Source organism: Ursus maritimus, unplaced genomic scaffold, assembly GCF_017311325.1.
Source record: "Ursus maritimus isolate PB19 unplaced genomic scaffold, ASM1731132v1 scaffold_21, whole genome shotgun sequence".
Classification (NCBI taxonomy): Eukaryota; Metazoa; Chordata; class Mammalia; order Carnivora; family Ursidae; genus Ursus; species Ursus maritimus.
The window spans coordinates 30723531-30747697 of NW_024424564.1; the positions used below are offsets into that span (position 1 = coordinate 30723531).

Consider the following 24167-nt stretch of genomic DNA (forward strand, 5'->3'; position numbering starts at 1 on the left):
TTCTTGAAAATTTTTCTATTCTGTGATATAGTCATTTACTGTTTTTATTCATCCTCCTACCAAATAATTGATCTTGTACTTAGCCCACCTGTCCATTTATTTAACAGATATCGAGTTATTGTTTAGAAAATCGGGTACAGCAAATGATTGGGCAGTGTATATGGTTCTCAGTTCCTTTTTTTTTTCTTTTTAAGATTTTATTTATTTAACAGAGAGAGACAGCCAGTGAGAGAGGGAACACAAGCAGGGGGAGTGGGAGAGGAAGAAGCAGGCTCCCAGCGGAGAAGCCTGATGTGGGGCTCGATCCCAGAATGCCGGGATCACGCCCTGAGCCGAAGGCAGACACTTAACGACTGCGCCACCCAGGTGCCCCTCTCAGTTCCTTTAGAAGCTAGTTGCCCCTGTTTGCTAGTACTCATCTTTTATTACATGGATTCTTATTTCCTATCTGACTCTGGCTGTAATTATTTTTGTTCTTTTGATTCTTTCTTTTATATCTATCTTATTTGCTACCAAAACTGAGAGGTGACTTTTTTTAATCGTTTATGTTTGAGCAAACTTTGCTCTTACTCTTACTTAGTCAACCAGTGACTAAGCACTAGGCTGGCACATTTCATGGCAGGACATGCTTATGGAATTAATGAATATACATTCATCCACCTGCTCTACTAAGTGCTGGGAGATCAAAAATACAATTCTTGTTTGCAAGTTGTTTATAGTCAAGGACAGAAGATAGTACAGTAATAAACAAAGTCAAGTGATTGAGCCTTGAAGAATGATTAGGAGCTAACCATGGGGAATATAGAAAAGGGTCTGCAGGCAGAGAGAACAGGATGTCATAGAGTATGTTGGGGAAATTGCAAGTAGTTCAGTTTGTATGGGACCAAGACTATGAGGAGGGATTGTAGGTCTTATGAAGGATTTTGTGTTGTGCTGAGGTTACATTTTATTTTCATTGCCAAATTTTAAGAAGAAAAGTTAATGTGTAAGAAAATGATAAAGTGGGTTACGTACTTGGGATACGTGGAAAGTGTATATGGAAAGGTGATACATGGAAAGTTTGGAGTCAGGGGGACCTGTTTGGAAACTATTGTAATAGTCTAGGTGAGATTTATTGAAGATCTCAATGAAAGGGCCAGAAATGGGAATAGAAAGGGAGAAAATAAAAGAAAGGACTGTGATAAAAGGAGGAAATAAAAGGAGGAAGGAGGGAAAAAAAAGAATTTTAATTAACAGCAGTAGGTCACTGACTAGGTGTGGGAAGAGACAGGTGACCTCTCAAGTTTCCGACAGAGGTGTTTGGGTGGATGGTGGTGCCATTCATTCACTTTGGGAAACAGGTTTGACAGGAAGATGAACCCATTGTTGGTCACGTTGAGTCGGTGTCAGTGGATCCATCTGGTGGGGAGCAGTTCTGAAAGCAACTGGATGTATGGCTCTGGAGCTTGGTTTACGTATTTAGTTTCTCTTCAGATGGTACTTCCTCACTTATCCTTAGGTAAAATAGAGATTCCTTAGGGCTCTAGTCTCATTCTCCTGTGTCTTGCTGAAATTCATTCTAAGAGCTTTAATTACTTTCATTATATAGATGACATGCAATTGCTCCATTATACATTTTTTTATTTCTTTGGTCTTATTCCCAGTATCGTTGTCCTTAGAAATTTCAAAATAGGTATATGTCCAGAGTTTTAGTAAATTCATTGTAACGAAAACAGAGCTCTTCTTTTTCTGTCTTAAAAAAGCTCCTCCCTTAATAATCAATCTTTCTATTTAAAAAAAGTGTTATTTCTGTATCAATTTCCCAGGAAAAAAATCTGCAATTTTTTGGCCACCATGGTGTCTTTCAATTCCTGCTTCTGTTTTATATCCTCTTCTTGGATTTTTTCTTTCTTATTTAGTACTCACTTTGTTTATGCATGCTCTATGGGTTTTTCCCAGTCTTTGTAATTATAATTTAGGGTATGTGGAAACAAATTAGCAGACCATTTCTTAGTCCCATATCTATGTCATTACTGTATTCTGAGATTTCTTTCTATGATTCATATTATCACTCATGTTTATATTTTATTTTGTCTCATTATCCAGATATTTAAGCTTAAGCCCTATCTTGAAATTCTTCTATGATGACTTTCAGTACTTGTTTTCTTCCTGCGTGTTCCATATTGCTTCAATCTTCTGCCGTCTTTTGTGTATAACCAAATCACTGTAGTTATAAAAATCCTGTAAAGGGGACTCGAAAGGAACAAAATTGAAGGCAAGAAGACCATTAGGGAGTCTTAAAATCACGCGTGTTATCCTCAGACTTTTATGTCTAGTATCCCACCTATGTTTAATCTTATTTACTTATTTAATCTTATTACTGCTTATTAGCTTTTGACTGCTAATTAATTTAATCTCCTGGTATGTCTTGTCCCATTAGGATTACTAGACACTTGCAATTTTAAGCAGACTTTAATTAGATGCAGTTGATTATCCCAGTATCTCTCCTAATAAAGAGTTTAGCAGAAAAACTCCAGATACTAGCTTATGTATATAAAGAAAATTTTTACCAATAGGCATTGTCCTTGTGATGCATCATCTTTCAGAATTTTAAATAAGCTAAGGTGTGATCACTAATCATTCAACAAGTATTTGTTTGCTATCCAAATATTTATTTTGGATTAATGTGAGCCATTTTCAAGTGTTGATTTCTAGATGTCATTGAGCTCTTCTTAAACATCAGGCAGTGTATAGAAGGATGTTTTATTAAATATTTCACAATTTTTAAATTATGGCAATCAAAAGACTGAGAACCATTATGAATTTAATAATTGTGGGTATATAATATCTTTTTAAATAAGTTTTTATTACCAGATACAAAATGCTTGTTTAAAGTATTTTTAAACAATGCAGTAAAGTATAAAATAGAAATTTTCTTTATACTTACTCATTCCTTATGCCCCATAGATAAACACTGTTAAACTCTTCCTATATGAATAGACCTATCTCATATTATATTCAGTCTTGGCTTTTTAAACTCCAGTAAAGCAAAACTCTTTTCTGAGTGTACAGCTGTGTTTTAAAGGGTCCTGGGCTTACTCAAATCATCTTCCCTCTCTAGTTACTAACTATGTATTTGATCTTGTTATTTATTAAAGAAAATAGAAATAATAGTGCCTAATTTGCCTGATGGTTTTAAAAAAGTAAGTAATTCCAGTGTTATATTAGTTTCAGGGGTACAATATAGTGATTCAACAATCCTATACATTACTCAGTGCTCATCATGATACGTGTACTTATAATCCCCTTTACCTATTTCATCTGTCCTCCCACCCACTTTCCCTCTGGTAACCCTCAATTTCTTCTCTATAGTTAAGTGTCTGTTTTTTGGTTTGTCTCTTTTTATCTTTGTTCATTTGTTTTGTTTCTTAAATTCCACTTATGATTGAAATCATACTGTATTTGTCATTCTCTGACTGATTATTTCACTTAGCCATGTATATCCTCTAGATCCATCCATGTTGTTGCAAATGGCAACATTTCATTCTTTTTTTATAGTTGAGTAAAATTCCATTGAAAAAAAAATATATATGTGCCACATCTTCTTTATTCATCTATAGATGGACACTTGGGTTGCTTCCATGTCTTGGCTATTGTAAATAATGTTGCAATAAACATAGGGGTGTGCTTATCTTTTCAAATTAGTGTTTTCATATTCTTTGGGTAAATACTGCATGGTGGTGGTTTTGAGATAAAATATAATCATGTAAGTTAAGCAGCTAGCATATAGTATATGCTCAGTGATAATATGGTAATGATAATTATTAATAGTGTCTCCTACTCATAGTTTCCTTCTTACTCTTTTTGAAGCATCTTTTCTTAGATTGTTTTGAGGTATAATTTACATACAGAAAAATTCACCAGTTTTAAGTATACACTGTGATGAGTTTTGACAAATGTGTATACAATTGTATGATTACTACCACAGTCAGAATAAAGACTGTTTCATCACTTTAAAAAGTTCTCTCCTTTGCCGTGAGCTTCTTCCCTTTAACCCCCACCCTTGGCAGTCACTGATCTCCTTCCTGTCACCTTTTAGAATTTCATGAATTTCTAGAATTTCATGTTTTTCCCTTTCTAGAATTTCATGTAAATGGAATTACAGTCTGAAGCCTTTTGTGTCTGCCTAATTTAACCTAGTATAATGCTTTGGAGATTCATCTTTGTTGTTATGTTAACCAGTAGTTTATCCCTTTTTATTTCTGAGTAATATTCTCTTGTATGGATAGACCACAATTTGTCTATCTAATCAACAGTTGAGAGACATTTTGGATTCTTCACAGTTTGGGGCTGTTATGACTAAAGCTGCATAAATATTCAAGTACAAGTCATTATTGACATATTTTCATTTCCCTTGGGTAAATACCTAGGGGTAGGATTAGTTGGTCATATGATAAGGACATGTTTAAATTCATAAGAAACTGTCAAAGTAGCTGAACCATTTTTCATTCCCATCAGCAGTGTGTGACAGTTCCAGTTGCTCCATATCCTTCCCAACACTTGCTATTATCATTCTTTTTTAACTTCAGTCATTCTGTTGAGTGAGTAGTAGTATTTCATTGTGGTTTAAACTTACGGTTCCCTAAATTCAAATCACCTTGAGATACCAACTTACACCAGTTAGAATGGCAAAAATTGACAAGGCAGGAAACAACAAATGTTGGAGAGGATGTGGAGAAAGGGGATCCCTCTTACACTGTTGGTGGGAATGCAAGTTGGTACAGCCACTGTGGAAAACAGTGTGGAGGTCCCTCGAAAAGTTAAAAATAGAGCTACCCTATGATCCATCAATTGCACTACTGGGTATTTACCCCAAAAATACAGACGTAGTGAAGAGAAGGGCCATATGCACCCCAGTGTTCATAGCAGCATTGTCCATAATAGCTAAATTGTGGAAGGAGCCGAGATGCCCTTCAACAGATGACTGGATTAAGAAGATGTGGTCCATATATACAATGGAATATTACTCAGCCATCAGAAAGAACGATTACACAACATTTGCAGCAACATGGACGGGACTGGGGGAGATTATGCTAAGTAAAATAAGTCAGGCAGAGAAAGACAATTATCATATGGTTTCACTCATTTATGGAACATAAGAAATAGGAAGATCGGTAGGAGAAGGAAGGGAAGATTGAAGGGAGGGGAACAGAAGAGGGAATGAACCATGAGGGACTGTGGACTCTGGGAAACATACCGAGGGCTTCAGAGGGGAGGAGGGTGGGGGGTTGGGATAGGCCTGTGATGGGTATTAAGAAGGGCACATATTGCATGGTGCACTGGGTGTTATATGCAAATAATGAATCATGGAACACTGCATCAAAAACTGGGGATGTACTGTATGGTGACTAATATAACAAAATAAAAATTATTTAAAAAAATACAAGTCATTTCCTTCTAAAAAAAATTTATGTTTCCTTAATTGCTAATGATTTTGAGCATCTTTTCATGTGCTTATTGGCCTTTGTATGTTTGGGAGGTTTTTTTTGTTTGGGGTTTTTTTGGTGAAATATCCGTAAAAAGCTTTTGACTATTTTTAAAAAGCCAATTAGTTGTCTTATTATGGCGTAAAACTTGTGGATCAAAGTCCTTTGTGAGATATACGTCTTGTAAATATTTTCTCTCTGTGGCTTGCTTTTTCATTTAATAGTGTCATTTGAAGGTCAAAAATTTTTATAATTTTCACAAAGTCCAATTTACAAATTTTTCCTTTTAGTTCAGGTTTTTTACATTCTACTTTGAAATCTTTGCCTAATCCAAGGTCACTAAGACTTTCTTCTGTGTTCTCTTCTAGAAGTTTTATAATTTAAGCTCTAACATTTAGGTTTCTGATCCATTTACAGTTAATTTTTATATATGGTGTGAGGCATAAGTTGAGGTTCATTTTTTTGGCATATATATATATATATATATATATATCCAGTTGTTCCAACACTATTAGTTGAATATATTATCTTTTACCACTTAATTGCCCTACCAACTTCGTTGAAACTCAGTTGACCATATATGTGGGTTCTGGACTCTATATTGTTCCATTGTCTATCTTTGCCATACCATTCTGTTTTGGCTAAATAACTTTAAGTTTTGAAATTAGGTAAAGTCCTTTAATTTTGTTCTTATTTTCAAAGTTGTCTCAGCAATCTTAGGTCTTTTGCATTTCCATATAAATTTAAGAATCAGCTTATCAGTTTCTACAAAAAGCCTGGTGGGATTTGAAGGAGATTGCCATTCAGTCTTTAGATCAGGTTCAGAATTGCTGTCTTAATGGTATGGAATCTTTCTGATCATTAAAATGGTATATTTCTTAATTTATTTAAGTCTTTAGAATTTTTTCACTTAACAGTGTTTTATATAATTTGCAGTGTATGAGTATGGTACATTTTTTGTTAAATTTATTTCAAATATTTCATAATTTTTATGCTATTATAAATAATAGTATTGGGTTTTTAATTTCGGTTTCCAAAGATTTATTGTTTGTAATACAGTTTTATTTGTTGTAGAAATATGATTGATTTTTGTTTATTGATGTTGTCTCCTGTGATCTTGAGAGTAGTTCTAGTAGCTTTTTAGATATATTCCTTAGGATTTTCTATGTAGATGATCATGGTATCATTGAATAAAGGCAATTTTACTTCTCCTTTTACAATCTGTATGCTTTTTATTTCTTTTTCTTGCCTTATTGCACAGCTTAGAGTCTTAAGTACAGTGTTCCATAGAAGTATTGAGAATGGACATTGCTTTTTTTCCAGTTTTAGTGAGGGAAAGCATTGAGTCTTTAAACATTAATTGTGATGTTTCAATATGGGTCTTTTTATAGATGCTCTTTATCAGGTTGGGTCTTTTTATAGATGCCTTTTATCAGGTTGAGAAAATCCCTTCTATTCCTGCAGTGGAGAGTTTTTTTTTAACATGAATGGGTGTTGAATTTTGTTAGATGCTTTTTTCTGTATTTATTAAAATGATCATAACGTTTTTCTTTTTTAGTCATGTGATGAATTATATTGAATGACTTCAAATGTACCAACCTTTCATTCCTGACTAAACTTCATTTGGTCATGATATATATATGTGTGTATATGTATATATACATAATGTAGTTTGGATTCTATTTGCTAAAATTTTGTTGTAGAATTTTTACATCTTTGTTTATTAGGATATTAGTCTATAGATTTATAACATCGTTGTCTGGTTTTGGTTTCAGAGTAATGCTTGCAACATAGAGTAGGTTTGGTACTATTTCCTCCTCTTCAGTTTCTGGGAAGAGTATGTGTAGAATGGGTATTGTTTCTTAATGTTGGAATTTACCAGTGAAGCCATTTGGGTCTGGAATTTTCTTTGTGGAAAGATTTTTAACTGCAAATTCAACTTCTGTACACAATAGATAGGACTATTCAGTTTATCTCTTCTTGAGGGAGCTTTGGCAGTTTGTATCAAATTCCTTCAGGATTTGCCCATTTTACCTAGATTGAATTTCTTTGTACATAGTTTATAATATTCCTTTATTATCCTTTTAGTATTTTCATAATCTGTAGTGATGTAATTTCTCTCATTACTGGTATTGTTAATTTGTTGATTTTTTTTGAGAACCAGCTCTTGGTTTAATTGATTCTTTTGTCTTTCTGTTCCCTGCCTCCCTCCCTCCCTCCCTCCCTCCTTTCCTTTCTTTCTTACTTACTTGCTTGCTTTTTTTTCTTTTTTTCTTTTTTTTTAAGTAGGCTCTACACTGGGGCTTGAAATCACTACCCTGAAATGAAGACCTGAGCTGAGATCAAGAGTTGGATGCATAACTAACTGAGCCACCCAGGAGCCCCAGTTTTCTGTTTTTGCTCCTTGTTATTTCCTTCCTTCTGTTTACTCTGGGTTTAATTTGTTCCTTTTCTAGTTTCTTAAGGCTTATTGTTTAGAAACTGTCTTCTTTTTTAATTTAAGTTTTTAATGCTGTAAATTTCCCATTAAGCACTGCTTTAGCACATCCCACAAATTTTGATGCGTTTTCACTTTCATTCAGTTTAAGATGTTTTCTGATTTCTCTTTTGATTTCTTCTTTGACCCATGGATTATTTATCAGTGAGTTAAATTCTAAATATTTTGAAAATTTTCGGATACCTTTCCGTTACTGATTTCTAGTTGTGATCACAAAGCATACTTTGTATGATTTCAGTCTTTAAATTGATTAAGATTTGTTTTATGGCCCAGATTATGGTCTCTCTTGGTGAATGTTTCACATACATTTGAAAAGTAGATGTATATTCTGCCATTATTGCTGGTAGTGTTCTAAAAATATCAGTTAGGTCTGCTTGGCTGGTAGTATTGTTCAAGTTTTTCTATACCCTCACTAATTTTCTGTTTATCTAATTGATTATTACTAGAGGAACATTGAATTCTACATCTGTACTATGGATTTTTCTATTTCTCTTCCTAATTCTATCTGTGTTCATATGTTTTGAAGTTGTTATCAGTTGTATATATGTTTATTATTATATTTTCTTGATGAATTGACACCTTTATCTTTATGAAGTCTTCTTTTCATTGATGCTAATATTTATTATATGAAATATATTTTATCTGTATTAATATAGCCTATCCAGCCTTCTTTTGACTAGTGTTTACAAAATCTATCTGTTTCTGTTCTTTTAATCTGTCTGTGTCTTTATGTTTCAGGTGGGTTTCTTAGAAGTAGTATATAAGTGGATTTTTGCTTTTTCGTCCAGTTTGACTTTTCATTTCAGTATCAAGCTATCTTAAATGCTGTTTCCTTTGATTTCAGTACTTTCATTTTTCTACCATTTGCTCTTAGCTCACTTTCCTCATGAAATTTAATTTGAGTATAGTAATTTTGAATAGCTGTTACCCCTATTAACCCAACTATCTATAACTATAGGTGGTTTAGCTATCTGTTAATGTTGTATTTATATTTGTGGGTAATTTTTTGTTTACATCTCCTGCTCTAGGTTATTCTCTCTTCATCAGGAATGCATCTTTTGTACTTTTCCACATGATCTCTAATACAATATTCTTAATACAGTGTGTGGGTGCTCAGTTGCTATCTGATGAAATACTATCTTACCTAATTATCCTCACAGCTTCTTGAAGGTGTTCAGTTTTTCTTTGAAATAGTACTTCATTTATGGTAGTTTTGGGGATGATCCACTGGTAAATTTCTCAGTGATTCTTAGAAGTTTTATTTCCAGAGTTTAGCTGTCAAATTCTGTGGGTTTATTCAATTTCCATTTTATTTAGGAGAGTCTCAGAGTAAATGTTCCTTACTATCAAATTCTTAATCAAGGTCAGCAAAGTGAGTTTTATGATCCCAAGGTGTTGCCTAACTTCATTCAGTTCTGAACCTACATGCATTTAATTACTGACCTCACCCAGAGTGGGTGGGCTGGAAGTGTAGGTAGTATGACTATACAAAACTGATCCTGTGAAATAGCCCAATGGCCAGTAAACATTGGTGATTAGATTATCTCTGGTCTGGAAGGCTGAAGTTAATATTGTTACTACTTTTCCTGATCCTGGTGATCATATTTACTTTGGGATGGCAATTCAAAGAATCTTAGATTTGGGCTTTATGCTGAGAGTGGGTGCTAGCGCTGTTTCGAATTTTTAGTGTGGGAAGTGGGTGATGAGAAAACTCAGGACGTTGGGTTTGGGTTTAAAAGAAACTTTTAGTTCCTTACCCTCTACCTTTGCCCGAATGACTATTTGTACATTCATTTGTGCAAAGGTTGATTTCAAAAGATAACATATGTAACCATGCGGCTCCTACTGCTTCCTATTAGATGATATTGTGGGTATGAAAACAAATTAATCTAGCCTAGCCATTACATTATATTTACCTGAAGTCATGGAACTTTGAACGTATTCTTTGAAAGGTGCCTCTTATGCAAATCCTTTTTTTTTTTTTGTATCCCCAACAGCAATTTGTGTTAGATAGCCCCTTTGTAAATAATTGCTAAGGACATGATTCTGAGTTGTTTTGCCCTCCCCAGCAGCCTCTGAGGTATCTCCTATTGGCCTTTAGGGTTGCCAGTACTCAGGAAGCAAGTATGTCAATGCCCTTAGTTGCTAGCATTTGTGTACAAGCTGTTTTTCCTTTCTTCAGTCTTCCTCAGTTGGCATGAAAAAAAATCAAAAGTGATGGTGCATTCTTTCCATTATAATTCTTTCCAGAACACATCATTTTAGCAATATTACAGTCCCTAATGGTTGTGTGTGGGTTTTCTGTTATTTTTCTCATTAATTCAATCTTAATAACTTCATTGAAACTCTTTTTATGTATCTGAAGTTCATATACTATCTTGGTTTGTCCTACTGTTTCCTTTTCATCTTTTTTATCTATCAATTTGGGAGTGCTCAAGTCTTTGGTTCTCTGCTCTTTCCTGTCCCATTTTCTAACACATGATCTCAACCAGTCTTATGGCTTTAAATACCTTCTGCATGCTAACGGCTCCCAATTCTATCTCTGGTCAAGACCTGTCCCCTGACCTCCAGAACTGTATATCCATCCACCTGCCTACTTGACATGTCTAATAGGCATCCCTAACTTAATATTGTCTCTAATTGAGCCTCTGATGGTCTCCTACAAACCAGCTTCTCCTGCCCCCTTCCCTTAGTTAATGCTAGTTCCATTCTTGTGCCTTGGGCCAGAAACCTTGGTGTCATTCTTGACTCTTCTCTTTGTCTCACACCCAACAACTGGTCTGGCAGCAAATCCTATCCTCTGTCTCCCAAAATGTATCTACATTTGACCATTTATCACCATTCCTTTTGCCACTATCCTGGTGCATGCCACTGTCTTTTGCCTGGTTTACTGAAGTCATTTCCTAACTGGTCTCCCTCCTTCTGCTTTACTTCTCTATAGTCTGTTCTTAGCATATTGGCAGAGTAACCTTGTTAAAACTTCCCTTAGTTCTTAAAATTTTTCTGTTGAAAACCTTCCAGTAGTTCCCTGTTTGTTCCCATCTGTTACCTATAAGAACCTGTGTGATCTGATCCTACATTACCTCTCCATTCTCATTTCCTATTGTTCTCTTCCTTGTTTACTCTGTTAGAGCCACACGGCCTCTTGGCCGTTCCTTGAACATGCTTTCCTTCAAAGCCCTTATACTTGCTGTTCATGCTACATAGAATTCTTTTCCTGCTAGTATCAGCAAACCTAGCTTTCTCACTTCCTTTGGGTTTTTGCTCCCTGAAACCTTCCCTGACCATAAGTTTCATGAGGGCAGAGATTTTTGTCTTGTTTCGTGTACTACAGAATTCTTAGCACCTAGAAGTAGTCGCTGGCATGTAGTGGATTCTCACACATCTAAAAATTAATAAGTGAATGGGTAAGTGATCCTGATTCTCGTAATACCTCTTAAAAAAGAAGATGTAAGCTAACATAGCTCTACTAGGTATAAAGGTATGTTGAAGGAAGAAGGATGGAAGGGTTGAAGGAAGGCTGGATGGAAAATAAGGAGGATTTGGAAAATAATTTTAAATATCTTGAAATATAGATCAATCCTATAAATGTATGAATAGCAGTATTCTTTTATTTAAATAACTATTTTATTATTTTTCCACGGAGGTCACAAAAATTAGTTACCCCATCAATAGGAAACAGATTTGAACATCAGGCTGCAGTGTGAACCGGGAGATAAAGTTCTGTTCTGGATTAAGAACTGTAGACAGATAAATCAGATGTCCCTGAGTCATTGTGTAATTTAAGAAGGTTAACAGTGTGTCTTGGTTTTCCATGAATAGTCTTGGTTTAACTCTCTTGTTAATTATTAATAGGGTGGGTTTTTAATTCTCTCAAGGGTCTGAGTCTGATGATAAGTTATAAGGGCACCCTATAATTAAAGTGCTTGCTCCTGGCTAATGATTGTAACAGATATTGAAATTCATCATAATTTCTTATTTCTCGGGCACCTGGGTGGCTCAGTCGACTGGTTAAGCGTCTGCCTTCAGCTTGGGTCATGATCTCAGGGTCCTGGGGTTGAGCCCCATGTCTGGCTCCCTTCTCTGTGGGAGTCTGCTTCTCCCTCTGTCTCTGCCCCTCCCCTCCGCTCATGTGTACGTGCTCTCTCTCTCTCTCTCCCCATAAATAAATAAAATCTTTAAAAACAAAACAAAAAAAAAGGAAGCGTGACTTCCCAAACCCCTGTTCTGGTCACTAGCTGCTTTGAGAGAACACCGTTCAGGGTTGCAATAGTAAAACCTTGATTATCTGGCACATAACTGGAACCCTTAAGAAAATGATTATTTTCTATAATTTTTCTATGCCAGTATAAGTACATGTAGAAAAGTTTATGTAAATTGTATTATGCTGTATGTGTTATCCTACAACTTAATGTTCTGTGTTATTGTATATAGATGTACTTCATTTTTTCTACTAAATTTCTGGTTTGCAGTTTTCAAAAAATCAGTATCAAAAAACAATGTATAGGAGAGCTGCCTGTATGAAACCATAAGATAAGCAAAAAAGAATGCTTTCAATATCTTAATCATAAGTAAAGAGCATAAATACATGTCTTACCATTTATGGTATAGAAATCCTTACACTGGATTTCCCCATTCACAAAAAAGTAAATAAAACTTAGACCAACTTGCCAAAATCTGGTCGTAAGGGAATTTTTGAAGAGAACTCATCACCATAAACACATGTACGCTATGTAGAAATTCTCTTAAATCAATAAAGAAAATAAGGAAATGCAAAGAAGCAAAAAGAAAAATTCTCCCTGGTGAAATCACTCAAAGTCAGTCACTGCTAACAATGCATTTCATTTTTCTTTTTATATCTGTCGTAAGTGTTGTTAGTTTGTGTATTTTTACATGGCTTTAATCATACCGTGTATATAAATGTGCGTCCTGCATCTCTACCTCCCAGATTAATATTTAATATTTTTCTATTAAGATAGTTAATATTTTAACTATTTTTCTATATGCTTTAGCCTAGATTTCCAGAAGAGGAATTACTGGATCAAAAGCTATGACTATTTAAAAATATTTTTTGATACATATTGCCACACTGCTTTTCATAAGTATTGTACCAGTTAATACTTTAACCAGTCGTGTCTGATGTTGCTTTATTTCATCACACCTGTGCTTGGGTTGGACATTATGATTTTTAAAATATCGTGATTGCAAAAACAAAAGTTCCTCACTGTTTGCACTTCGTCCAGTTTTTGTGATGTACATTTTCTATAAACATATTATTATTTGAATTCTATTGTGTATTAAAACATGATTTTGTAGCTTAAGAGACCTCCATTTAGGGGGGAATGCCCCCTTATAAATAAAACTTTAATAGAGCATGTTCAAAAGGCAATTATTAATTTGTTTTTTTGTGGGTTGTTTTTAAGATTTTATTTTTTATTTATTTGAGAGAAGAGCAAGCAAGCATGAGCCGGGAGGAGGGGCAGATGGAGAGGGAGAAGCAGGCTCCCCACTGAGCAGGGAGCCTGATGTGGGGCTCCATCCCAGAACCCTGGGATTGTGACCTGAGCTGAAGACAGCCACTTAACTGACTGAGCCACCCAGGCACCCCAAGACAATTATTAAGTTTTAATTAAGGATCAATTATCCAGGTTACCTTATTGAAATCAACCTCAAAAGCAGGAAGAAAACCTTTCTAAAATGCTTATTTAGTGGAAAACGGTTTTCACAGTGGGGAAATGTGGCTTCTTATTAAGAAAAATTTAAATATTTATCTTGGATTTAGCTAACATTATATGTATATATATACCATATATATATATAATAATATATAATATATATAATATATATAATATATATAATATACGTAAGGTTTCATTGATTTCATTGAGTACTAATGAATAACGAACTAATCATAGAAATTTGATATTTCTTTCAAGAACAGTTAACATTTACTAAAATAATATCTTAAATATTTTCTTCTTTTCAAGGTATCATAGACGTCGTAGGAAACTGGATCCTCCAAAAGACAGATGATACTGAGGTTTTCAGGAATCAAAATATGTTATCTTGTGTCTCATTTGCCATTTGAAAATGCAATGGAGTATATTCACTAATATGTTATATAGCAAAATAATAAAATGTCTTCATATATTAGAATGTATATTGCTTTATATATATAGATATATATAGATATATATATATCTATATATATATCTATATATATATTAGGGTATCGTGGATTTGACATTCTTACTTACAGAAACTTACTTCATCTTACTTTACTTTTGAGATATTAAGGTCTGCCATTTATTTTTATGTGTCTAGTGTGATTAACTATTTTTACATTATCAGCCATATATTATTAGTAGTATAAATGTGATTAATAGAAATGTGCATGGTACTCCTGATTCTCAAGGAGATTTTTAAATTGCCTTTGAAAAGAAACTCATGAGGCCCACTCAGAAAATTAATGTGACAATTCTTGTGACTTCTAAATTAAGTTACGGTTGACCCTTGAACAACACGAGTTTGAACTGTGCGGGTCCATTTATACACAGATTTTTTTTTGGATGAATATAGTCCAGTACTGTAAATGTATTTTCTCTTTCTGATGATTTTCTTAGTAACATTTTCTTTTCCCCAGCCTTACTGTAAGAATACAATATAAAGTACATATAACATGTAAAATATATGTTAATTGAACATTAATGTTATCGGTAAGGCCACCAGTCAACAGTAGGCCGTTAGCGATTAAGTTTTTGGGAAGTCAAAGTTATAGATGGATTTTTGAGTGCATGGCGATTGGTATGTCTAACCCCCTTGTTGTTCAAGGGTCAACTGTAATTACATTTTAATTAGTTCTACTGTCTGCCGGGTCCTTTATATACATCATTATTAAATTCTCACAATAATTCTTTAAAGAAAGAGCATCATCCCCATTTTATGGGAAGGCCAAGTGACTTGAACCCTACCTACTTAGCAAATGGGAGAGCCAAAATCCAAACGGTCAGGCCCCAAAGCTTTTTTACAGTATATTACAGTGACAAAAGGGTATTTTCTTTCACCCAAGAGTGTACTTTCCTAGAAAGAAAGTACATTTTGCTTACAGTTTATATAATTTTTTTTGAGATTTTTTTTTTCTGGCTCTTTTAAAAATTATGCTAGCTTCAGAACACATGCAGCTCTGGTTAAAATGTTGATATCACTAGGGGCGCCTGGGTAGCGCAGTTGTTAAGCGGCTGCCTTCGGCTCAGGGCGTGATCCCGGCGTTCTGGGATCGAGTCCCACATCGGGCTCCTCTGAGTCCCACATCGGGCTCCTCTGAGTCCCACATCGGGCTCCTCCGCTGGGAGCCTGCTTCTTCCTCTCCCACTCCCCTGCTGTGTTCCCTCTCTCGCTGGCTGTCTGTCACATAAATAAATAAAATCTTTTAAAAAAAAATGTTGATATCACTAAACTAGTTTGTGAGAATGTTAGTAGATTATTCTGCTGTTGATTGTCACTACCGCCTTATATGTGATCCTTGATGGCATTACTGCTCCTGTGAGTTCTATTTAGGAGGTGAGGAATCTCTTACGAAGGTGGAAAAGTGTTTTATTCAGACTTGTAAAATATTTGTGGTATTTTAAAATTTGGTGTGAAAAATGATTTCAGTAAAGTGAAATTGAAATGAAATTCATTGAAATGAAAACTTATTTTAAGTCTGTTGTTTAATCTAGTTCTTTTAATAAAGGAACTCTTGCTGAAGGTTTAAGTATTTTGTAGAATCTACAGAATAATAAATAGGGAAGAGTAAAGGAACTAATTAATAATGGCCACCCTCTGTTACCAAAAGGAAATGTTTTTTAGTGGCTTACTTTTTTCATTAATACATTAATCTGGGGGGAAAGATAAAAAAAAATAAGTTGGTAGAACTTAATAATCAGAAATATTTACCAGACAAGTTTAATGACGTTGAAAAGTGGTTAAATTTTTTCAGGTTGATTTATATCCAAATTTTTATTAAGATTGAGATATGCCACATTTTAAAAGTAGGAAGAATAAGGAATTTAATTAAATAAAAATTTTTTTTCTAAGTACAAAGATGTACTAAACGGAGATTGTTCAACTGTAAAATACCTAAACATCACATCCACATGTCAAAGCTTTGGAGAATTAATTTCAATCTTATTGTGCTGGAAATACAGAGTAATACTGTAGTTGCTGGAATTTTGGTTTTCATAGATTGCTGTTATTTAGTTTTGCTAAATAAGTACATATTCCATCACCATCGTCACCTCCTTTCTGCTTCTTCCATTCCCCACTACCCCAGGAGTAGTAACTTACCTGTCATCACTAACATTTTATTAAATGTCCACTTATTTGTCTCCTTTTTCCCTGAAACTTAAAAACTTCATAAGGTGGGACGGTCCTTTAAATGGAATTAATTGAGCTTCATGAAAAATTTACTACTGAGTTCTTTTTTTTTTTTTTTTTTTAACGACCCAGTTCTGTGTCCATTGGTAAGGTGGAGCAACACACCTCAAGCTGATAAAAAGCACTGTCGGTGAAACCACCAGAGGGCACTCTCACATAGTGTTGTATTCAAACGTTGCTCACCCAAAGGTAGTAGTTTAAAGTGCTTCTACCAGAGAATATTTGGATGTTCTTTAGGTAAGAATGAGTGCTAGAATAAATGGCAGTAGTGAACTTATGTGTTGAGATATTCTGAGTCCATTATTCATTCTGTTGATCTACTTGTTAAGCATTTACCAAACCCCTAATACATGTGAAGAGGCATTATACTTTTTGCTAGGCCAATAGCAAAAAATGGTCCTTTCTAAGGATGATTGTATCTACTTCACTAGTATCTACTGAGCTACTGAATTTTTATAATGATGTTTTTAAACAGTGAACATAGTACATTATTATTTTTTTAATTAAAAAGTAGATAAATAGAAACTAAAAATTACCCATAATTATCCCTTGTAAAGATAACACTAAAATTTTTGCTCTCCTTCTTCCATTTTATTTCACTGCATAAATATATGTCAGAAAATAAAAGTAGTATTAATTATGCATGCTATTTTTTAACTTCCTTTTTTCATTTAATATAACTGATTTTTTTTGCCATATCATTACTCTCATGTAACAAATGCATATTACTGTATAATCTGATTATCATAATTAACTCCCTACTTTTAGACATAATCATTGTTTCTCTTTGTCCCCTATTATAAATAATACTGTCATTAACATCCTAGTGGATACTTTTACTTTTTTCTAAAAGACTTTATTTTTAGGGGCACCTGAGTGGCAGTTGGTTAAGTGTCTGACTTTTGGTTTCAGCTCAGGTCATGATCTCAGGATCTGTGCTCAGTGCAGAATCTGCTTAAGACACTCTCCCTCTCCCTGTACCCCTCCCCCAGTCAAATAAATCTTCAAAAAAAAAAAAGTGAAAGACTTTAGTTTTTAGAACAGCTTAGGTTCACAGCAAAATTAAAGGGAAGGTACAGATATTTCCCATATCCCAACATATACCTTCCCCCTATTTCAAGCCTATCTTTGCTTCATTGTATTGCATTTACTTCTTTGTCAAAAATCAGTTGACTATATTTATGTGGCTCTATTTTTAGGCTCTCCTGTTCTGTTCTGTTGAAATATTTTGTCTATTAGCTCACTAGCACCACACTCTCTTGATAACTGTAGCCTTATAGTAAGTCTTGAAATAAGATCGTGTCAGTCCTCTAACTTTGTTCTCCTTCTTCAATACTGGAGGATTACATTAATTGCTTTTTTTTTTTTAAAGATTTTATTTATTTATTCGACAGAGATAGAGACAGCCAGCGAGAGAGGGAACACAAGCAGGGGGAGTGGGAGAGGAAGAAGCAGGCTCATAGCAGAAGAGCCTGATGTGGGGCTCGATCCCATAATGCCAGGATCACGCCCTGAGCTGAAGGCAGACGCTTAACCGCTGTGCCACCCAGGCGCCCCCATTAATTGCTTTTTGAAAGTTGAACCAGCCTTATATACCTGGCATAAATCCCATTTGTTCATGGTGCATAATTCTCTTTTATACTTTTTTTCAATTTGATTTACTAATACTTTGTTGAGGATTTTTGCATCTATATTCATTTTAGATATTGGCTTGTAGTTTTCTCTTCTGGCAATGTCTTTGGTTTTGGTGTTAGGGTAATGTTGGCCTCATGGAATGAGTTAGGAAATATTCCCTCTGTTCTATCTTTTGAAAGAGATTGTAGAGAATTGTTATTATTTCTTCCTTATATGTTTGGTAGAATTCACATCTGGGCTTGGTGCTTTATGTTCTGGAAGGTTATTATTGATGCAATTTCCATATTTTATTTATTTATTTATTTATTTATTTATTTATTTATTTATTTATTTTAAGATTTTATTTATTTGTCAGAGCACGTGAGCACAAGTGGGGGAGCGGCAGGCAGAGGGAGAAGCAGACTCCCTGCCCAGCAAAAGTCTGTTGTAGGCGAGCATAAAGAGCCTGATGCGGGACTCAATCCCAGGACCGCAGGATCATGACCTGAGCTGAAGGAAGACACTTAACAGACTGAGCCACCGAGGCGTCCCAGTGCAATTTGTTTAATAGATACAGGCTTATTCAAGTAGTCTATATCTTGTGCGAGTTTTGTCAGATTCAAAAAATTGGTCTACTTCATCTAAGTTATCGGTGGGTGTAGAGTTGTCCATGGGAATTGTAGTAATGGCCCCTCTTCCATTTCTAGTATCAGCAATTGGTGTCTTGTCTTTTTTTCTTACTTATCCTGGCTAGTGACTTACTATTTTTTATTGATCTTTACGAAGAACAGCCTTTGGTTTTATCAATTTTTTCTATTGATTTCCTGTTTTCAATTTTATTGATTTCTACTCTAATTCTCATTATTTCTTTTTTTTCTGCATACTTCGGATTTAATTTGCTCTTCTTTTTCTAGTTCCCTAAGGTGGAAATTTAGATGGTTGGTTAATTTTAAATCTTTCTCTTTATCTAACACATATATTCAATGCTAAAATTTCCCTTCAAGCATGGCTTAAACACTGCGTCTTACAAATTTTGATAGGTTTGTTTCATTTTCATTTAGTGCAAAATACTGTTTAATTTCTGTTGATATTTCTTCTTTGACTCATGTGTTATTTAGCAGTGTGTTATTTAATCTTCAAGTATTTGGGGATTTTCCAGCTGTCTTTCTGTAAATGATTTCTAGTTTAATCCCATTGTGGTCTGAGAGCAGACATTGTATAATTTCTATTTTAAGTTTGGTAAGTTGTGTTATATGGCCAAGAATGTGGTCTATATTAGTGAACGTTCCATGTGAACTTGAGAAGAATATGTATTCTGTTGTTGGTTGAAGTAATCTATAGATGTCCGTTATATCTAGTTGATTGATGGTGGTGTTGAGTTCAGCTATGTCCTTAGTTATTTCCTGCCTGCTGGATCTGTCCATTTCTGATAGAGGGGATTAAAGTTTGCAATTATAATACTGCATTCATCTATTTCTCCTTGCAGTTTTATCACTTTTGCCTCACATATTTTGGCATTCTGTTGTTAGGTGCATACACATTAACGGTTGTCATGTCTTCTAGAAAAATTACCCTTTTATCATTATGTAGTGCCCTTCTTTTCCCTGATAGGGTTCCTTGCTCTGAAGTTTGCTCTGTCTGAAATTAATATAGCTACTCCTGCTTTCTCTTGAATAGTATTATTATAGTATATATTTCTCTCTTTCTGTTTATTCTTAATCTGTGTGTGTTTTTCCATTTTAAGTGGGTTTCTTACAGACAACATAGAATTAAGTCTTGTTTTTTATCCACTCTGACAATCTCTGTCTTTTAATTGATGCTTTGGACCATTGACATTCAAAGTGATTATTGATATCGTTGGGTTATTATCCACTATGTTTGCTACTGTTTTCTGTTTGTTGCCCTTGTTTCTGTCTTTTGTGTTTTACTCTTTTTCTGCCTTTTTTGGTTTTGATTAATTTATGTGATTCTGTTTTCTCTCCTTAGCACATCTGTTATTCTTTTTTTTTTTTTTTCATCCTTAAGGCCTTCGTACATGCCAGGCCCTGTTGTAATATACTTCTTTCTTTAAAATCTTTTTTAGTGGTTGCCCTAGAGTGATTGTGTATATATATTTGCAACTAAGCCAAGTCCACTTTAAGTAACACTATATTGCTTCATGGCAGTGCAAGTACCTTATAGTAACAAAATAATCCTAATTCCTCCCTTCTGTCTCTTGTATCATTGCTGTGACTCATTTCTCATATAAGCATATATACATATCATCAGATACACTGTTGCTATTTTTTAAAGATTTTTTTTTTTTATTTTTAAGTAATCTCTACACCCAACATGGGGCTCAAACTCACAATGCCAAGGTCAAGAATTGCATGCTCCACCGACTGAGCCAGCCAGGTGCCCCTGTTGCTATTTTTTAAACAAAGTTACGTTAGATCAGTGAAGGATAAGAAGAGTTAAAGTTTATATTTTACCTTCACTTATTCCTTCTTCATTGCTCTTTCTCTGTGTAGATCTGAGTTTCTGACGTGTATCATTTTCCTTTTCTTTAAAGAACTTTTAATATTTTATTTGCGAGACAGGTCTATTGGCAACAAATTCTTTAAATTTTTGTTTGAGAAAGTTTTTATTTCCCTTCACTTTTGAAGGATAATATTTCAGGGTATAGATTTCTAGGTTGGTGGGATTTTTTTGTTCTCAATGCTTTAAATATTTCCTTCCATTCTCTTCTTGCCCCCATGGTATCTGAACTAAGTTAGATAAAATTCGTACTCTGGAGCACTTGATCAAAGTTTTTAATTAAACATTTGTGTGTGTGTGATTATTTTGATAAATATCTATCTTATCTACAGGACTGTAAACTCTATAACTTGCAAGGTCCCTGACTGGCTCTGTATACCACTGTGTCCCTAGTGCTTAATATGGCCTGGTACATTCATTGTACCACAAACATATGATTTTATAAAAGAATTGGTGTAGTGTAGAGGATAGTAACCCTCCCATTTAATGAATGGGATTTGGGGTTGGGGGATATCTATGAAACTCCTGAAATTGTGTAGAATTTGGAAAATATGTATCTTGTGTCTTTTCCTGGGAATAGAATCTATAGTTTTTCAGTTCATTAAAGGCTATATCACATCATGTCTTAGTTCTTACTTGCGTGCAACTAAGTACATAACAACATTAGTACTGGAATGGTATTGATATGCAACATGGAAAGTGTGGTTTCCACGTATTCTGAGAAAGCAACCTTAGTTAGATCCCAAGCATTTTTTTAAGAACAGAAGACCTCATATGCCTTCATTTTGAAAGGCTCTAGCAATGTGAACAAACCCTGACTTGAAGATTTTTCCAGTTTCAGATGTGTATTTTTCAATTTCCAGAAACGAGTCAACTTGAATATCAGCACATAAACACAAGAGGTTAGCAAATTATTTTATTTGCTGAAGGCATAAATAAATGTCTCCATGGCTTACAGTCAAAGGGAATGAGTTCTTAGATCTTTTTTTTCTCAGAAGTTCAAAATGACTTGCTAATATTCTTAGCAAAATAATTTGTAAATATTGTCCCAATTATAGTTCGGCCATTAGCCCCCTACTATTTTCTAATGTGCTGTTTAACCTTCTGAAAGAAAAAATATTTTAACACAACAGGAAGAAATGCTCAGGAAGAATATGTAATGAGCTTTCTAGTTTTGCACAAAGGCATCTGCTTTGATTTAGTAACATCACCTCATATTTATATAGCATCTTCCCGTAGGAACCTAAAATGCTTCACAGTTGTGATTGTGTAAATTCTTACAGTGTTGCTTGTAAATTACATTTTTAGATGGAAAAACTGAGGCAGAGTTCCACAATTACATCTGGAAATTGCAGGTAGAACCCTGAGTCAGTCTTTAATTCAGCAAGATTATATTCTAATGTTCTCTCCAGGCATCTAATTATTTCAGTAAATTTTATTAAGCACCTATAGAGTTCAAGCCACAATGTATTCAAAGATGAGACCTCATTCCTGATTGACAAAATATCTTGCCCAGACCTTCCCTCCTTTCGCTTCTAGTCAGAGTTCACTTCTTCCTTCTCCATAATCCAAAGCACATTGAATTACTAATGTATCACTTTTTAAAATTTGTCTTGAATTAGAGCAAAGTTTGTGGTTAGTAACATGGTCAGTGTGACAATTTTAATTAGTCCCGTTGGCCTTTTTCATCATTGGGGATGATAAGTGGGATCATAGAAGATAGAATAGTAGACACGAAGGACACCTTCAAGATGATTTTTGGGTACATACTTTGATGATAGGGGAACTGAGATTCAGTCAGACTAATTGATTTGCCGAAGATCACATCATGGCAGAATCAACCAATGTCTTTAAACATTAAGGATATTTTTATATGTATATTTATGCATACACAGACTGATGAAATTAGCCTGCAACTACAGATGTGCTTACTCGTATACTAGTAGAGGTTCAACAACTGGCTCTGCTGGTAATGTTTGCCAATTTCCATGGTGTAAATAATGCCATCATGGCTGATTTGATCTATCAACAGTTTAACAACTGGCTCACAAAATTCATGAAAATTTAATAATTGGATCTCAGATTGTAGTGAACCAGCTCTAGCATGCCATTGGATCATTTTCTTACTCATCCTAATTATCCATTCAGAGACACTCTACCTTATTTTCTGATTAGTATTTCCAGGGGTAAGTAAATTATTCTTTACATGTTAGCTTTAACCTTCACTTTCAGTGTTTTTTGGGTTTTTATGTGTGTTTTTAAAAAGGATTTAATGACTTCTTAATAAGTGTTTAAAACTACTTGGAGGGTCTGTCTCTTAAGAGAACTTTGGATGAACCTTTGAATATCAGTTACCTATTTGCTAAGTTACAAGTCACCCCAAATACTTATTAGCTGAAAACAAAAACCCTATATTTAGTTTACAGTTCTGGGTAAATCTTGTCTAGGTTGGGTTCACCTGATCCTGACTGGGTTTGCCAGTGCATCTGAGGTCTTAATTGGGTTGATGAACCTGGCTGGTATTAGCTGGTGTCACCCATATGTCCGGTGATTGATTGAGTGACCATCAGCTGGAGCCATAAGGAGAACTTTCTGTTTCTCATTACCCAGCAAGTCAGGCCTGGCTTGTTCACATGGCTTCAGAGTTTCAAGGGTATGAGACTGGCAACTGCAAGGTCTCTTAAGGCCTAGTTTTCAAACTGGCACAACATTACTTCCACAAATCCATCCCAGGTTCAGGGAATAGGGGAATAAATTCTACTTTTTGAAGGGAAAAACAGCAAATACTGTGGCCATTCCATTCCATTACTGATTTGGGGTTTAGATTGTCATATCTATGGGACGGAGCTGAATGCACGTGATATGGTTGGCCCTCAGTCAAAAGTTGATTAGAGTGTTCTTTTCCAGTGTTTAAAAGAAATTTATAACCTTTACTTATGAACCATCTCTACTTGAATGATCACTCATTGATATACTCAGTAACCGATAATTTCCTTATCAGTTTAATTCGTATATTTTAACGGTGTCTCCTGCACACAGTGGTTAGTAAGGGTTGAGGTGAGGGGAGAGCTAAACAATAAGGCAATATTGGAGACCAAGATAAGACATTAAGTAGTCAATTGATAAATTTTATACCATCATTCAAGTTCAGGAAAAGCAGTCACTGGAGATTATATTATTTAGGGAAGATTGCTTCATAGAGAACCATTTTTAAAATTTATTGAGGTATAATTTATATACATTAAATGAATACATTTTAAATGTGTGGTTTGATGACCTTTAACGAATGTATACATTCATGTGACCATCATCACAACCAAGATAGAAGACATTTTTATCATGACCCTTTTGCTGTAAATTTTCCCCAATACCTGGGCCTAGACATAGTGGTAAGTCCAAAGCCAAAAGACCAGTTTCAAAGAAAGATAAGTGAATTTAAAAAGCTGGAAAAAGCAGACATTCAATTTTATAAACAGTATGCTTTATAGGTTCTTTATAAAGTAAGCAATTTTAGCTTGTTAAAACTGATATAGATGCATGTAATTGTCAAGGCATTAGTGAAAAACTGCATCAAAAATTCTTGAAAACGTTGGGAGAATCTATGGCAGAGAAGGTAGTTTAATTGTCACTTACCAACAACCTAACAACTTGAAATATTT

At 34.6% G+C, this 24167-nt stretch overlaps 1 protein-coding gene across 4 annotated transcripts in view; it reads left to right on the forward strand.

Annotated features, from left to right (window-relative positions):
- The window catches only part of MRPL42 (mitochondrial ribosomal protein L42), a 70716-nt gene that overhangs the window by 26242 nt on the left and 20307 nt on the right, over window positions 1-24167 (forward strand). For 3 of the 4 annotated variants that reach the window (XM_008687688.2, XM_040637317.1, XM_008687687.2), the window contains exon 6: window positions 13950-14115. The exons of the other annotated variant lie outside the window; for it this stretch is intronic. In XM_008687688.2, the coding sequence (XP_008685910.1) occupies window positions 13950-13995 (46 nt within the window). In that variant the 3' untranslated portion in view covers window positions 13996-14115. Of the gene's footprint in view, window positions 1-13949; window positions 14116-24167 lie in introns of those variants that run through there. 4 annotated transcript variants of the gene reach the window in all.